This window comes from Magallana gigas, chromosome 3 (assembly GCF_963853765.1).
Source record: "Magallana gigas chromosome 3, xbMagGiga1.1, whole genome shotgun sequence".
In the NCBI taxonomy this organism is placed as follows: Eukaryota; Metazoa; Mollusca; class Bivalvia; order Ostreida; family Ostreidae; genus Magallana; species Magallana gigas.
The window spans coordinates 5925650-5944275 of NC_088855.1; the positions used below are offsets into that span (position 1 = coordinate 5925650).

Here is an 18626-nt window from a genome sequence, read left to right on the forward strand (position 1 = left end):
TTGGAATTCTTGCTCGGTCCCTCACATTTCCGATTTGCGCAAATTTCCGGTACAACCTTGCAATTGACGTGTGGTGCCTTTTAAACACTTTGGCTACCTTAAACGACATTTTTTTAATTTGATAATCATGCTGTGTCATGTTATAGCAAATATCACCGGTAATCGTACAATTATTAATATTTTTTCTAACCTCACTAAAGGAGCATTCTGCAGAGACCATATACCAACTGTCCTGCCACGCTCATCTGCGATCAAACGCGCCATACCCCGTCTGGTTTTTTGTGAGGTTTTAGTAATGCATGCATCAATAATAAGATCACAAGAAAGAAAGTAAAGATTTATCTTTCCAAAAGAAGTGTGAGCACGATTTGAGCATTTTTAAAGAAGAGTCACGCTTCGCCGGGTTAACATTGCATCCATTTATCCGTTTGGACATTTAAATGTCTTACTTATAATTTAGGTGACTTATTTAAACATTAAATATATCTTTAAAAAATTCTAGGATGTAAATATTATTTTATTTCAAATGGTGCGTTAGCAATTTTGTCCAGTGTATAGCTCACTAACTGTAACTGCCATAAATTTACTTGTCATCATAATATATAGTCGACAAAAAAATCTAACAAGCTATAACATAATTATCTGACAAGTCTACATAAATATCTGACAAGTTAACATAATTATCTGACAGGAAAAAAAAAAATTGGCCACTAATGAGGACATCGTTTAAACAAAATTGTCTTTCATATTTTAAGTCGACTTGTAAGCAGATTATTATGTCATTTTGTCAAATATGATGCGATTCAATGCCCAAATTGGAAGTGAAAACGTTTTAGTTTTAAAAATGAAAATAAGTGACAAGTCGACATAAACATGATAAAGATCTGACAAGTCAACATATAAATTATCTGACAAGTCGACACCCAGAACTGATAGGTCGACATAATTATCTGATAAGTGGTGACAGGACTACGCCACCATACAGATAACCAAACGTTTGGCAGAACGAGATTAAACATTTTTTGGATGCGGAGAAAATGGAAAACGAAGGGAAAATGGAGAATGTTTTGAGATGTATTATTGTAGGAATTCGTTTAGATACTTGACGTTTTTGGAAGTGTGGTTAGTGATATTTACTTAAAGAACAAGTTTATAAGAGATTTTTAAAGTGCCATTGTTGATGAAGGCAGAAAAGACGTAAAAAGAGCAATATACAAACCTTCCGGAAGTGAACAGGTGAAGGTAAATAAGCTATTACGTGATTTCCTGGAAATCATATTTTCTTTGTGAATTGTTTTGATAATATTTTTATTTGAGAAATGGCAGTTAAATGATACAAAAATATTATCTAATTTTTAGTTTCACAGAACGTCACAGATATTTTATTTAAATGTGTTGTCAAAGTGAAAATAACCGAGCCTGACACGGTTAACAGGTGAAAAGCAGCTGACAAGATTACCTGAAATTTGGATACATTTTAACAGGGATATAGTATTTGAATACAACCAATAACCAAAGAATGGTAAATCTTAACTCCATGATGTTTTGACCTCATAAATCTATGCTGTTTTGACTTGGTACATGTTTAAACATACAAGGTCTTGGCTCAGTTAACATGGTTAAACCTACATGTAATATGTAAACGGTGTGACCGTTGGGCCGAGCGCAGATTTAACACAGTGCAGTTTGATTTTTGTATAATAAAATCTATTTAAAACGCACACAGTAGGATCCACCAGCATGGTTGCCTACTCAAATCATTCGTCAAAGTTAAATTAAACGTCGCGTGCTCAGTCTACATTATGACGTCATATTTCAGACGTAAAACGTCTTCGGAAATAGCCGAAGATTCTTACGTGATTCCGAATTTTTTTTTTATTTCTTATTTCATTGTTCATCAATTTAATTCATATGAATGCCAGTGTAATAAAATTGAATACTTTATTCAGAATCTTAAAGATCAGTTCCTTGACGTTAATGTTTTTATTTTCCATCTGATAATTTGAACAAGTTGTGTTTCTTGATTGAAGCACTATTGAAACTTACCTGGTTTCCTTTTTAATTTCTTTTAATTCAAATTACCTTCTATTGAAACACTGGAGCTTATTAAATCGAGTTTAGGGGCAGTCAATCAATGATCGAACTAACTTTTTAAAAACAAAATGGCTGCCAATATGGCGGCGCCCAGGGCTGGAAGAAATTTTTTTTGGCCTTAGTACCCCTGATTCAACTTTCATTTTTCACTGATTTTCTTATATATACGTGTTACCATTAATCCTCGCTTCGCTTGGTATGTTTTGACCTGATTGATGTTTTAACCTGTGATATTTTGACTGCAAGGATGATTTGACATGTGATATTTGACCTGGTAAATGTTTTGACCAGCAGGGTTCTCATTAAGTGCTGCGTGCCGGTGACCGACGATATTGCCGTCTATTTTTACAATGGCGCAAGTTACTTAACTTTCAAAAATAAGTATGATCATGTAGCAAAAAATCAGTAATGCAGTTGAGGTCTTGGGTTATCTTGTTCCATCGATTTATTAAACGTGGTGAATGTAAAATCATAAAGAGTCTTTAAGACAAAATAGAATTGCTGTCGTTTGATGCTTTCCTTATTAGATCCCGAAACCTTCTTTAAAACGCAGAGGTAATTCCGAAATTATACTCAGACAGGTTCAAGTTTACTAAGCGTTTTTTCTTTTAGGGTTTTGTATGAAGCATGGGAAGCGAAGTAAAATATAAACAAATTGATGGACCAACTGTTATAGAGATTAATAATGGCACATAATTTCCTTGTTTCCATAATTGTATGACGAATTTAAATTCGTATTTTATATTATATTTCTTTGAAATAAGACTGTTCTTTTTAATTCTTTAACACTAATGAGGGAGGTCCCTTCAGAAATCATTTATTGTCTCTAATTTTATTAATTCACAAAGTAAACACTCGAGCGTTTCTATTTATATAATAGTGTTGTGTTGTGCATGTACTATGCCTAAATAGTAGTCAGGGTTTGATACATAGTGCATGAGCCGGAGGCGAGTGCACTGTTTATCAAACCCTGACTACTATTTAGGCATAGTACATGCACAACACAACACTATTGTTATTATTATGCCGACTGTTGAATATACTGACGTCCTCTGCTATATTTAAGTAACATTAGCTGTGACATTCGAGTGTTGACAAGTCCCTATAAATTATCACTGGAAAAGCAAGCTTTTGGGTTTTTTTCAAATAAATCAATTGATTTGATTATTTATTTAATCAACAAGTTGTTGTACAATAAAAATTCAACAAAGGTTTATGTTCTTTTCAAGAAATGAGATACGTTTGGCCTTACCGAGAAAATTCGAAATGTTTAGCAGACGAAATCTCATTGAATTTTTTTCTTGTACATTCTTTATCAAGCGTCATGTAAAAAAGCGTTTTTGTGATTCTCATGTAGAATTTCTTTGAAAAATGTTCAATCAATCTGTTCAAAAGTTTATAAGAAACTTTAACTTTAAAATTACCGTCAATAATGAAGTGTTTTTGGAAAAATGAATAATTTTAATTGCTTGATGTCAGTCGTTTATATCTACGTTTTATATATATAAATACTGTTAGTTTTAATAATGGCTTATTTAGCGTAGCGGTAACGCGTTGGGCTTCAAGCTTGAAAGATTTTAGCGTCGTGAGTTCGAATCCCGCTGTTGGCGCTTGAAAGATTTTCGTTGAAAACATTTGCCATGCTCTATTTCGGCATAGTATGCTTACGCTATATAAATCCTTTAATACTATGCAAAAATAGATGAGTATTGAATATATAGTGACAAACTGACAGAAGGCATAATAATCAATTATAGGTTAATATGAGGATCTGATTTCTTTCTCAATCCCAACATGTTGGGTTGGCGCACAGGATCATTGGTCATTCCAGACCAAATATTTCGCACATAAAGGGTTAATGATGAACTGAAAAACAAAATAAAGTCTTATTCATTAGTCAATTTGTAACACAGCAATGTTAAGGCGTCCTTGTTCTAAAATACGGCTGGAAAACAATATTATTTGAATCATCACAAAAATACTTTGACTTAGATTATTTCTTAAAATCTATGTTACATTTATTGACAATGATGTTAAACATTATATTTGATGCATTTTTGTGAGTGAAATGTACTTTGTAATCACGTGACGGGCGAATCCTAACATTGCAAAAGACCTAATTAAATTTCATCAGTGCAGGTGATTAATGACATCAAATCATAAATATTTTTAAGAAAAATCCTTTTGTTATGTCATATACTTTGAAGTTTGTGCTTGGGCTTGAAATAGATATTTCGTTTATAAAAGATATTGTTGAAACATTCAACAAATCATCCAAGTAATGCACATTTTTGCTAATCAAAAGCAATTTACAAAAAATTGGGGTAAATCCGTAGGTTTCCCATGCACGATTCACATTGGTGCTTATATTCTCTACAAGTTTTATATAAAATATTTTAAAATTGTGATGATCTTTCACCTGCGCCAAGATAGTTTAAAATTTCTACATTTAGTTGTTTACATGGAGCAGGGAGAATCTCCAAACCACTAGATTATAATTAGTCTTTTACTTAAAACGAAGCTTTAAAACTGCCGATTATTTGATACTTGTGTATAATGAATGAATAAATTCTATATGTCTGGCATTAACGGCAGCATCTATGTAAAGGAAATATGTGGTTTTATTACTGGTTTGATATAATTCACTTTTAACGTTAAATATACATTCCCTGAGAACTATTGACAGGAGTGCAGATCGTGACGTCAAAGTTAAATATGACATCATATTGTATGAAAAAAATTAAGTACAGACAAGTGACAGGTCAAAATATGCCCAGAGAGGTTCAAGATGTCACCTCCTGCAATGTAAATTTTAAAAAATTACCCCATACCCCCCATTGACCATTTCTTTTCCTCCACTTAATATTGATAATAAGAACCCTGAACCTGTTACATTTCAAATCCAAGAGATGTTTCGATCTGTGATGTTTTGATGTATGGTGTTTGAACCTAATGAATATAAAATACCCATAAATGTTAGATATATCATAGAACTATGATTTACCAGTATCCATATTGTGAATTTTTTGTGTATTTATTTATAGAAATAGTGTATATTGTATTTCATATTTTTTCAGCAATAACTATGGAATCTATTGGTAGAGTTTTCATCCTGTTTGCTTGTCTCATATTCTGTCATAGTAACCGAGTAGTAAGTATTATACCTGGTCATGATGGTAGAAATATGTCATCAGTAACAGGGACGTATATACTAACGGGATAGGCAACTCCTACATTTACCATGTTTACTTCCCAAACTATCACGTGAGCCTTGACAAGTTTTTAAAACTCTGTTTAAAACCAGTAAAATATGTCAATTTTTTTTAGTAGATTATTTATTTCCTCTTGTTAAAAGAGATAGCTTTTTCATATATTTTTAATCATATGTAGTTAACTAATTTAGATATAAAGAAAATAACCATTGATTTTTACGTACTCTCGGAAATGGGGCAAAAACGGGTCAAGGGGTTTTGAGAACTCCGTCATTATTATGATCAGATCAGGGTTATAAGGTACAAATAACAATTGTAGAATAATTTCAAGATAGTTTTTTAAAAAGTTTTATAACAATATATCAGGTAACATCATAGATATATGAAGTTAAAAATGACCTACCAAATCATGTACCACGTGATTTGGCGAGATTTGCCTATCCCGTTAGTATATACGTCTCTGTCAGTAATTTAGTTTACCGGTATTACAAATATTAAAAAGTTTCACAGCAATTTGGACCTTGAGACAAAACATTTCAAGCTCATTTAAGTAAAATTTAGATTGAGTATTTATTGTCTCAATATCAAAAAGAATGTTAAAGGCTATCAATAATAATACATGTAATTCTTTAAATATCTTAATATTTTAAGTTGTATCTTTTTTTCATATTGAATTTTTCTTTGCAGAAAATAAGAAACGGCATTGAGTGTCGAACAGACATTTGTAAAATCAGTAAGTATTCCATTACTTCTGTTATTTTTTGTGTATATTAACCACTTTCAGTTATATTTAAGGATTTTCTTGTGCTGCCTCGTAAATTTATTGCTAAGCACGGTAATTGTAAACTTAAACAGGTAAACAATTTCAAGATAGAAAATTTCCTTTGATATGAATAAACAAATATGTGTATTACAGATACTATACACATTTTTATTTCCATTGAGTCATACTGTGTGGATTTACATTTTGGGTTACTCAGGGTTACAGAATTCTACAATTTGCATGTAGCTTGCATAATACAGTTTCATGGTGTCTACTTTATTTGCCCCATTAAGGCATATATGGGTAGTGTTTGTCATGTCCGTAATTGAACCTATTTTTCCACCGTCTGTTATCTTTTTGTCCATCTTGCATTGTAAACAGCTTTATAATTAGCTTAGTTTCGGAGGCTTTGCAAAATTTCTCATCAATTATTTTACAAAGACCTATGTATAGCGATTCAACTGTGTCATAATTTTATGGCCATTACCCTAAACTCACCTTACCTTGTTTGTGTTTAGTTATGTTTCTAAGACTCTGTTCAACATTATACAAATATCGACTTGGGTTGAGGGCAACATTGATTATAATAGCCCCCGAGGGTTGAAATATTGCCCAACGTGAAGCCGTGGGCAATATATTCGTTCCAAGGGGCTAATATAATTAATGTTTCCCAAATACACAGTCAACATTTGTTTTGTTATATGAAGAAACAAATCAAAATTTAATAAAGGATTTAAAAACAGATTGCTATAATTTTCTCAGCTCAACATAGAATTCCCAAATTCAATTTTACGCATTGCTCATTTCCAAAATATCAAACGGTCACAGGTGATATTCCGCCGCCCGTATGAATTAAGTTACAGCTGATCTAACTGATTTTGTTTCACAGTAATTCACGAATCCTGATATCCGTTATGATAGCAAACCATCGCATTGCACGTCAGTTGTTAACTTACCTTGACTGATTGCCTAGTATGACATCACCTTGTTTTGAAGTTGAGAAGAGTTATTTACGTCAAGGATTACGAATCAATTAAATAGGGAATATTCTCTAGATATTGTTCTTTGCAAGTCAATACTAAAATAATGTTGACCGGTCAATATTTTTCGGACGAGCTAATATTACAATTATTGAATATATTTGTCTATAATTTATATAGAGTTATATAGTGACAATGTACTACTGAATATAACAATTTTTTTTTATCAAACAGTGGTACATAAGGATAAGATCAATTTAGTTGTTATATTTGTCTGACCTTGACTTTCTCTATGACCTAGACCTCACTAATACTTTCTAACATTTTAAAAGTTCTAAAGAAGGTTAAGATGGTATGTTTGATGAGCTTATTCAAAGTGACAGTAGTGACTGTTTCAATCGATAATTTGCTCAGTTGTTATTTTTGTTTTGATATTTTCTTCAAAATTAGATACCTGTACACTTTTGTTCTATAGTTTATTGAATAAAAGAAACATGTAACAGGTCAGGATACTAACATGTTGATATCATTTACTGGTATCTAATATTAAACAAAATATTTATTCATACAAGATTTAATTTGAGGAACCATGACACCGCTGTTCATGCATACATTTGATATGTACCGGCAGTACACAAAATGTACCGTTTTGTTTTTTTACCCCATTCACTGTGTACAGATGGGACACCAAAATTTATGGAATATGAAAATTTGTACAGCTTTTCAAATTTGTTGCTAAATGCCGCCAATTTCAACTAATTGTTGCTTGCAAGACACTGGAAAACATCACCTGTGTTTGACAAGTGACCTACCGGTACCTATAGTTGTGTAGTGTACACAAACCGTCGCATGTGAAGATGTGATCTGCCAATTAGGATAATCATCTCAATATAAATCCGTATCAAAATGGTAGCTTTGTTTTTAAAAGGTAACTGTATTATAACTTTTGATGTTTGCGAATTGATAAAAAAAAAAAAAATAACCAACTTTAGAAACAAACCAGTGCATGAATCTGCCCCAACTCTCCGTACGTAATATACAATGATTAACCAATTTTTTCATTTCTATTTTACTTTTCAGATCAAAAGTTCATCTCATGTAATGAGAGTGGACAGATTGATAAGTGTGTAGATTGTCAACCTGGAACCATTATGCTTGATAAAATGGATACATACAATTGGGAAACTCCTCAAGAATGTCTGCCAAGTGGCTGCAATGAATGTGATCTATCAGGTACCGGTACATTCAATAGATAGTGCAAGGTGAAAGTGTAGGGTACAATATGAATTGTATGGTTTAATATGCTTCCATTGCCAAGGGGCCATAACTTTTTGAAACTGGGAAAATTAGTGCAATCTTTTTAAAAAAATGATCTTTTATACTCTTGCATTTAGATAGCAATTTGAGTGCATAGTGAAAAATTAGAGTTTTATTTAGCATTTTCAGTATGAAATGCAATAATTCACACTAAAGGAAAGTGTCAGAGACAGAAATTTTGATTTGTTATACAGTACATATAATATATTACCTCCAGTTTATAAGTTTATAAAAATATTATTATACCTCTGTCAGACCTCTGTGTATTTTTTTATGAAAAAATTATGACAAATTAACATGCTTTATGATTTTGACTATGTTTATTACCTTAAAATAGTTTCCTTGCTAATTACCCATGAAGTCATTGAAACTATTCATTAGCAGCATTTGATTTCCCTTGAATACCATCTCTGAAGAGATGTTATCTAACTTCCTTCTTTAAATTCAAGGCAGATAACTCAAAGTTTTCTTGGTATTATAAAATACTAGTACCTATCCACTGGTTTTTCAGACAATAGCAAGTTTATTGTTCCCCCTCAACAGCAACTATTTTTCTTAATTCCTGTCTCATGGACAATAACTTGCCATCGTCCTCATAGTCAGTGAATAAGTAGGTATATACTGTGGAATCATTAGATTTCGTGGTGGCTCAATTTTTGCTGAATTCGTGGGTACCTCTTATTCACGAATTAACCTCCTCCACGAATTAATAAATTAGGGTAATAAAGTCATATTTCCTTTGTAGGTTTTAGAGAATACACGAAATTCCGTCCCCATGAACTTGTAAAACGATTTAAGCAATCCACGAAAATTGGCCCCCACGAAATTTAATGATTCCACAGTATTGATACTTGGGCTGAGGGAATAAAACTTACTTTGTTTCATCATAATTAACTCGCTGTAGGTTCTCTATCTTCACCATTTATTGTAACCCATTTGTATTTTTAATAGAGGTTGTGGAATGTTTTAATTTCTCTTTTCACCAGAGGCTGTGCTGGATAACCCAGACACTTGTGGAATCTCAGAGATGGCCAGATGTGTGTGTGATCTTACCAAGCTCTTCTACGGGGAAAATAAACATGGAACAGCCACTGCCTGTACGAAGAAGACCGGGGACCTTTGTAATCGACCGGGGATACAGCTGAATCAAAGAGGTGTGTACCACTAATTGTATACTCACTACCCAGTATACTGTAAAGATTGATTATTTTCAGGTTTCTTATGATATTCAAAGTATATTTTCATAATTGTAAATATATTCAAAGCATATTTTCATAAATGTACTGATAAAGTACCAGTAAAACAAGTCAAGCATTAATTACGTGAAATCACACATATGGTGTAGTTTCTGAGGATCTTGGCAAAATTCTTTAAAATATTCTGTTAAATTTTACAGTTGTAATGAAATCTGATGAAGTGATTTTACAGATATAGATGAAGTGTAACTGAGCAGTAAGGAATTCTAAAAGACAGCCGTTTTGTTTAACAGATTTATTAAACGTTTTAAAGCATTGACCTATAAACAAAGAAAAATACATTAGACAAAATACAATTTTACATGTACATTCAATATGTTTTAGTTTCGATATTTCGTTGATAAAAAGCAACCGTTACTTCAGTATTCATTTATATGGTAAAACATGTTTTGTAAGAATTTAATATTAGAACTTACAAACAAGTTTCAGAAATTACAATGGCAAGATTAACTGCAAAAATACGGTAAAGTATAAACATAAGCATAAATAATATGCCCTAATCACTATCATGGTAGAAAAGAAATATATAACTAAATATAATATTAACATACCACAAGATGCAGCTGATATACACTGGATTGTCCGACGTCAAGAATGACGTCATTGAAAATGAAATACTGCCCAATTTTGTTAGTTTGAACGGTTACTTATACTAATAGAGAATCAAATTGGATAATATCATGAACCAATGAAATTAAAGAAGCATACGCGCACAATAAAACTTTAGATGAATAATATTTAAGAATATACTACACAAAACGAAAAAAGAAAATCCAAAACGAATAAATACATATGAAATAAATAGTAATAAATCTGTTCTACCACAGAAGGATTAAGTGAACACTAGCTTTTTAGATCAAAATTTGTCCATTTTCTGATGTCAAGTGTTATTCCTATGCTTGTTAATTTCTCATATGTAGAACCACTAAGTCAGTATCATCCAGCTTTGGTCTAAAATTTTGAAAAAATCTGAAAATAGGATGTGTGTTTTATTTACTGTATAATCTACTTTTTGAAGAACTACCTTGTTAGGAAAGTCAATATGTGTACTTGCACTTTTTTATTTGATTACACATGGATAATAGCCATTATACCGGACTTACCCAAAGTAATAATGTTGAAAGGAGAATGTGAGCCCTGCATATTGTTATGCATTATACACATTATCATACTTTATCCAAATTTTTCTGATGTTAATAGGAGAATGTGAGCCATGCCCTGCAGGGACAGAGAAGACAACCAATGATTTCAGTCTATGTAAGAATATAACGGAATCCAGGATCCTTACTACAATAAGACCTGGGACAGGTTATCAGCCCCCCATAACAACACCCAGTCCAGGGGGGAATATGTCTCGGTTATCACCCAAAGAAGACAGCATTGGTACCCCTGGTATTGTTGGTATCACTGTTGCTGTTGTTGTGCTGCTTGCTGTTTCACTAGGGATATTTGTCTACAAAAAAAGAAGGCATCCTCAAGAAAAAAGCCCATCCTCTAATAACATCTCCACTGATGGTTCCTCTGGAAATAGCGATGGAAATAGTGAGAAAAGTTTATTGATGAAGTCTCCTCCATCATTAGACTTAGACAAGAATGACAACAAAAGTTATGTGAAGCCCACGGGAATGGTTAAACCCATGATAAGTGTGGACAAATCTAAAGATTGCGAGGACGGAGATACTCATTTTAGTATTGAAGATGAGGTAATGCACCAAGGAATACCACGTGGAAATTTCATGGCTGGAGACAATGAAGAAAGAAGTGAACCATCTATCCCACTGGAAACAATGGGTCCAGAAAACAGCATCACTGACGTGAAGGCTGAATATTCAGCAGATGAGACAGATTTGAAAGTCCCTGTTGCAAGTGTGAGGGGAAGACCTGTTGATTATAACACTACTGTAAAAGCATTGTATTCAGGAGAGACTCAAGTGAAACAAATTGTGACTGGTCCCTCTGATGGAAGATCTCGTAGGGTTGGAGCTTTCCCATTAGGGGAAGAAACCGTCTTGAAGCAAGTTGGAAGTGATAATTCAAGAGCAGTGTGTCAAAGTGACAACACAATGGTTAAACCTTTTGTGGTTTCGGGAGACACTGCTGTAAAACAAGAGGGACCCGATTTAAGTAAAAAGAATAGTGAGGTGAAAATTGGTTCAGTGAAACCATCTGTGTTTCTAGAAGAGACTAACCCCAAATGCTATGACTCCTTGGACACCAATAGAACAGTACCAGTGAGTCCATCTACACCAGAGCAGTTTACAAACCAAAGAACTACTGCTGAACACAACCAAGTTTATGACACAAACTTTCCAGATATCTCAAATGGAGAGGAACATTCATCCCCTCCCATTCAAGGACAAACCCGAACCTATAACTCCAGTCAGCAAAACTCCTTCCAGCCTTCAGTGTGCCATACCAAAGCTGAATCAAAGGCCCTCAACACAGAGAGGGTTCCTCCTTCTGTTGACACAAGACAATTGTCACAAAACAATACCAGTGTTAATGCTAAAGAGTTTGTTGCTCCACAAACTCAAGGTTCCCTTAGGACTTCCGATCAAGTGTCATATAGTGATAAAATCCATGGTCAGAAAAATTGTGGGTATTTAAAGGACGGTAACACAACGCCAGGGGTTTCCTCAGTAGGAGTGACCTCACACGGAGAACCAGAGAGAGGTGGTAGTCATGACGATGAGGGAGGAGCGGAGGAAGGGGAGAATCTTTCCCCACGGACAGGTAGTGGTCTGATGACCCCAAGGGTAACCCCTATCTGTCGTCCACAGAGAGTGGAGCCAGTAAGAGCGCTGCAGATGACTGCTGTACAGCCCAGTCTGCAATGTACTGTTGGTAAGTAAAGGTTCATTCCTATCTGAAATTTATTGAATTTTCCTTGATGTTTATGGTGAATGTTAGACTATTGTTTCTGTAAACAAAGGAGTTAGACTAATGTTTCTGTAAACAAAGGAATATATTACCCCTGCTCCCTCCTTAAAAAAGTGAAAAGACCTTCATAATGATTTAAAAGGTGTTCTAAAAATATCTGCTTTCTCTTTAAGGATCAGTTGGCCGAGTGAATTCCAAAGAATATGATCAGAAGGAGGATTTGAATCCTCTGCATAGACAGATTTCTGGCCAGAATTCCAGTGGATCTATGTGTCAGAACTCAACTGTTGAAAATTCCACAGCCTCATCTTGCTACGGCACAGCAAGTAAGATAAATGTTCATTGCATCTGTGCCTTTTGTTTGGAATGTTGTCCTCATTGCCAATGATTATCTGTATTGAAATTACTGAGACTGTTCAAAGTGAATTCTACATGCAATTTAAATAACAAAATTAATATGGTTGGTTGATTAGATTCAAAGAAGCTCAGAACAAGTGATTTTTATTAACTTACATTACTTTTTACAAATACTTTGAGCATTCAAATCCCAAGAAGTCGAGCTGATCTGCCATTTGTACAGCTTTGATATTGATCCTTATCAAGATTGTTTAAGATTGTTATCATATCTCTTTGTAAGAAATATCATGTAGCAAACATAGCAAATTGTGTAATACATTTATTTTATGAAAATAATAAATGCATTTTTTTTAAGCACAACAATGTTGCTTTTATGAAAATAATAAATGCATTTTTTTAAGCACAACAATATTACTTCATAATTGCCTCTTTTGTCTGATTTGTTTGCAAATGAAGGGAACCAGCAGTTCTTGTTACATTGATGCATTTATTAAAATTGTAGGGAAGTCAGAGATGGAATCCAGTGCAAAAAATTATTACTCAGTCCAAGGAATTCCCAGTGAAGCGTGTTCGCCAGAGCCAATCGTCATTAATCCGCTATTGCGCTCAGAATCTCACGAAGGTAACTGTTGTATTAATGCGTGTTGTCCTTTAAGGTTCATCAGCTCTTACAATACATATATACAACCAATAACAGTTATGAAGTGATTATGACATAGCACATACAGGTAACTCTCGATGGCTCGAACTTCAATCGAGTCTAGGGTCCCGATTCTTTTCCCTATATAACTAACCAAATTTACTCTTGATTTCTCGAACTCTTGATCTCTCGAAACCCTTATTCCCTCAAAGTCAAACTGCAGTCCCGTTGTTCATAATCTATAGTTTCTTACTCTCGATACCTCGAAGTCGCTGTATATCTCCAAGCCTTATACCTAATTACCACCTACTTGGTCATTTAAATGGCTCAAGGCGTTAGACGCGGGACCCGTGTCACGGATTGTTTATTCAGGCGACACTTGCCCTGCAACGTGATAATTGTTTGATGACTTAATATACGGATACCTAATCTATAATTATCACAACCATTTTACGATAATTTGGAGACGCAATGAAAATGAGAAATTAATTGAGACGAAATGATAATATTGAGCCATGGTCAAATTTTAGAATTATAAAACTGTTAAAAGTATGCTTATCAGCATCATTGTCATTGTAATGATTATTGCTAAACAAGTTCTTATAGCTGGTGAAGGACCCGTACAGTGGGAACAATGGGTGATTCTCAGTTATCACATTTATGACATGTCGATCGTCTCGCAGTCCAGTAGTACTGAGCAATCTGGTCTCAATATGATGCATAAAATAAATAATTATTATGAATTTATTCAATAGTTGTTTGTATTTATTTTAAAAACATCCTGTATATTTTAATGAAAAGAAAACCTTTTTTAAGCATGTGCATAAAGTTAGCACTAAATAAATGGCTTAATCATAACATCCAGTAAGACTAATTTTAAAACCCGTCGGTCAACCAGGAAAATTCCGTACTCTTGAAAACTCGAACTGTTGAAACTTCGAAGTTTTTCCTCGGTCCCATGGACTTTGAGCTATCAAGAGTTACCTGTACCTTGTGGGACTATAAACTTGACTTTCATGGTCAAAAAACCTGCATCAATCTTTAATTTTCTTAGCCCAAAAATTTAAAAAGCAGATTTTTTTTTAATGCCAGATTTGAGGTCCAAAGTATCAACTTGGTGTTAAAAATTGAAAAATTTGAGATATTTACCCCTTGAAAAATCAACAAAATAAATGTTTCAGCATTTGACACAATGCAACAGTACAAAGCCTCACTATTTTATAGTTCTACCTGTAGTAATCCCACTCATTAAAGGGTCATTATACTGTTACCTTAAATTCATAACCACAAAAGTTTTTGGAAAAATATTGACAGAATGATACATTCTTTTGATTGGTACATATACATGCAAATTGTCATCATGATTGAATTAGTTCCACTAATTTTACACATCAACTTTGACAGCCAATGATTCTCATCAGCCAGTGACTTACAACATGATGCACAACAAATCCTTGGGACTTAATGGACTAATGGCTGCCCCTTCACTGAGACCTGACTCCTCTGATAGTGTTTCAGGGATAGGTAATGCAATTTCTCTGTTTTAAATTCCAAGCATATCTGAGCTAAATTACTTTTGAGGTAAGTTTGCTCCTAAGCCATGCGATTTACTCTTTTGATGGTATCATACTGTCATATTTTCAGCCGAAAACCGAGATATGCCCATGGTGATCAAAAGAGAGGAGATCCCCATGCCAGCTAGATTCGAGGAGAGCAATAGGCATCAAGTAATCCCCAACTACCAGGTAAGGAACCAGTAAAGTCAGATTATTGGGCTCATAGTCCGTAGCTCTTTTATCAAATGATTTAGATTCATATTTTTTGCAAGGTACCACCAAGGATCATTAAAATTTGTCGATGCACCTCAAAGTCTGACAAAAAAATAAGCATTTTATGGCCATCATGATTTTTTGTTTCGTCTTAAAATATATGAGAATTTTTGCTTGTTCTACAGTTTGAGAGAAATGTTTTTAAGCTCTTTGACTGGTTATGTTGGATTGGGAATTTGGATAGTAATATATCTAAGACTTGAGTTTATATAAGTGTTACTAGGTATTTACTGGTGTGGGTTGAAAGCTTTTGGTACAGTTTTATGGATTTTATTCTTTAAGATTGACCCAGCGACTTTGGAGTCCGGATACTGTTCGTAACCTGATGATCTGATGAATGACAGCCTCTGACCTACCCGCTGTTACCTCTAATGTACTGGAGCTTTCCATCTCATCACCTTAATATCAACCAGTTCCCTTGAATATGGGATAAGTGTATATTGATTGCTATGCAATGAAAAAGCCTACCACGATATTATCCCATACATTCCTTATCTGTGTCCTTTGTCTTAGAGATTGTGTATTGTGCTTTAATTGCAATGCATGTTGTACGTGTACAGTGTAGTGAGTAATCCGCAGCAATGAGTGCCATAATATTTTAGCCGCACATATTCATGTACAGTATTTTGCTTTTCTTTGCCAGCAGAGGGAGTTGCTCAACAGATTTGTAACATTGTAGCTCATTGAGACTTAGTGAGCTGTTGAGCAATGTGTTCAGTACCTGTGTACTTAGAGGTGCCATCAATGTGTATCTAGAGAATGAGCTGTTAATCATGAAATCTTTGAAAATTTTAATCATGACGATCATCTCAATAGAAAATACCATTAAATCATGAACTGAATGAGATAATCAATTGTTTTATCAGATTGGTACATACAATACATATATGTAGTTTTTGTAGTTACTTAGTGAATGAATCTTTATATGGAAAAAGGTCCATAGAATTTAATTTTGCTTACCAGTATATATTAATCAGTGAATACACATTGTATAACAATAGCTCAGCTTCTTGTATGGTCATGTCATTCGACAAATCACTTAAATTAAAGGATGTATGCATTAGTAACAATATGTTACATGTATGGTAGTTGCAAAGGGTTAAGTATACATGTCAACTTGATAAGTCTGAAATTTACCTGTTATCAGTCTTAAAGTGCACATATATGCACTAATCGAAACATCTACATTTTGAAGATGATTCCATAAATTCCATTACATGTAGCAGTGAGAAAGTCAATTATTTAGTTACAATTGACAGAACTGCTAAAGCTAAGTGATTTTACACAGACTTGGCTATTGAATGGAACCTCCTATTTTCTGACATTGTTCTATTAAAGTCCAATGTATATATACTGGTAATCATACAGTTCTTGCCCATTTGTAATGTCCCGGTATACCCTGCTTTATGAGCATCAGCAGTAGTGATGTTTTACATTTTGTATGAACATGTGCATTAACTTAGACTTTTTGTTAAATGGACAGTTTGTTGTATATTGTTACCAGTGCATATTATTATTCTACTCTAATCATGGCTCCATATGTTTTATTAAGGTTTGAAAATATTTTTTCTCAGTTAAAACAAAAAAAAAAAACTCGTACAAAATGATAATGGTATATCTTTTTCTGTATACGTAAATTTGAAAAATGTGATCATATCAAATACCCAAGAAAGCAGAGTAGTCCATGTTGTTCATGGTTTAATAGAAAGCCGTGTTTTATGCCTCTAGGTGCAGCCGTTAGACATACAATGTAAAGTTTGCAATATAAATCATTGTTTTTCGTTTAATGAATCTGATTTTAAGGTCTTAGAATGAAGATTAATGCTTGAAGTGTATTTTTACATAGATAGAAGAGCATATTTTATAAGGTGTTTGTATTTTGATATGGATAGTTTTAAGTTTGTTTGATGGAAGGTTGTATGTGTATACCTTTTTTGAGTGTGATAAAGGAATGTGATGGTTAAATTTTAAATGTTTTTATCAGTTCAATGACAAAATACATTTACTTTACAAACCAGCATTTTTTTAGGGTAATAGTTTTAAAACTGTGATAATGTAATTTTTGGGAGTTTTTTTAAATCAACTCTCCTATGCAGTCACTCGGACAAACCGAAAGTAAAACAGTGTTTGGACCTCAGCACAAATCATTGCTCCTGACAAGACTTAGTTCTTGAAAATAATTGATGAATTCGATGTAATGTATGCTAAAGCATTGTTTTTCAAGGAAACTTATTTACAAATACCTTAAAAATAGTCAGATTTTAAATGGTACGAACAATTGAAATATTTTTTGTAGTCGTATGTATTCCTACGCCAGAGTTCAATATAGTCTCGTTCAACTCGACGCTCGGCTGTCTCCATAAACCCTTGTTGGAGATTTACGGTGTCAGCTGAGCATTTGGTTGAACGAGACTAGAGTTCAATATTGCTTGGATCCATATAATTTTCGAGAAATATTTCTATTACTGATAAATAGTTTGATTGAATTCATTTTATCTTTAAATATTATTTAACATGATTCATATGGATGTTTCTCGACATTCTAGTCGAAAGGGTTAAAAAATTCATATTAATATAAAAATATGCGTAATTCAAATTACCGTAGAAACTAAGTACACATGTACTTGTCATGCAAAATAACATATCATTGATTTTAAAATAAATAAACATTGACAAAATAAACTCCCGCCAGTTCTTCAGTACTTTGATTGAGGATCTGGGCCCTTGGTTCTCTAATTAAGTATACTGTTAATCTTGTAAGACAAATTTGAAGTAAATTTTCGTTTAGGTTTGGTAGTTTTTACTTTTAACACGTCTAACTCAGCGTTGTTATGTGTACACCCATGATTTGTTCTAGCAGTAGGGAGCGTTACTGAATAAATTCATGTAATATAGCAACTACCTGATGTTTGTAAAAAAACATGTTGATCTGTTCAAAGGTTGTCTGCAGTATGCGTACACCGGTGCATTAGATTATGGTTGTCTGGGTGGGGAAAGTAAAAATATCCTCTCACTGTGATATATATATGTTGCATGTTTTGTTTATGTTGTGTACAAGGTTTTGTATTAGAAATGATGGAAAAGTGAGTGTGCGAGTTCTATGTAATCTGTGTGTTTAAATGTCTAGTCTTTTTTGAGTTTCATAGAGTTGTAAACCAGTATGTTTATACATTTGTACTTGTAATAATCTTGTTGGCATTTTATGTTACTTGCTTTTTGTTGAATGAAAGTGCACATGACATATTGCATTGCAATAAAAATTTCACAAACATCACAAAATTTTGTGCTTCATTATTTT

At 33.5% G+C, this 18626-nt stretch overlaps 1 protein-coding gene across 3 annotated transcripts; it reads left to right on the plus strand.

The window, feature by feature from the left end:
* The first annotated feature begins 1007 nt into the window (after positions 1 to 1007).
* On the plus strand, positions 1008 to 18607 carry LOC105331602 (uncharacterized). 3 transcript variants are annotated; one of them, XM_034483327.2, is made up of 12 exons: positions 1008 to 1242; positions 1360 to 1522; positions 5172 to 5245; positions 5994 to 6039; positions 8130 to 8282; positions 9353 to 9520; positions 10823 to 12466; positions 12676 to 12828; positions 13362 to 13481; positions 14904 to 15023; positions 15144 to 15244; positions 15611 to 18607. In XM_034483327.2, exons 3-12 carry the CDS (start codon positions 5180 to 5182, stop codon positions 15647 to 15649), a joined length of 2610 nt encoding a protein of 869 aa, XP_034339218.1. In that variant the 5' UTR covers positions 1008 to 1242; positions 1360 to 1522; positions 5172 to 5179; the 3' UTR covers positions 15650 to 18607. The 3 variants fall into 3 exon arrangements, with proteins under 3 accessions (XP_034339218.1, XP_034339219.1, XP_034339217.1); XM_034483328.2 differs by having other exon boundaries at positions 1436 to 1522; XM_034483326.2 differs by lacking the exon at positions 1360 to 1522.
* Positions 18608 to 18626: the final 19 nt, after the last annotated feature.

Coding starts and splice junctions, on each gene's coding strand:
- LOC105331602 (XM_034483327.2), top strand. CDS start 5,180: ATGGAATCTATTGGTAGAGTTTTCATCCTGTTTGCTTGTCTCATATTC. Junction 6,040..8,129: donor AACAGACATTTGTAAAATCA/GTAAGTATTCCA, acceptor TTTACTTTTCAG/ATCAAAAGTTCATCTCATGT. Junction 15,024..15,143: donor TGATAGTGTTTCAGGGATAG/GTAATGCAATTT, acceptor TCATATTTTCAG/CCGAAAACCGAGATATGCCC.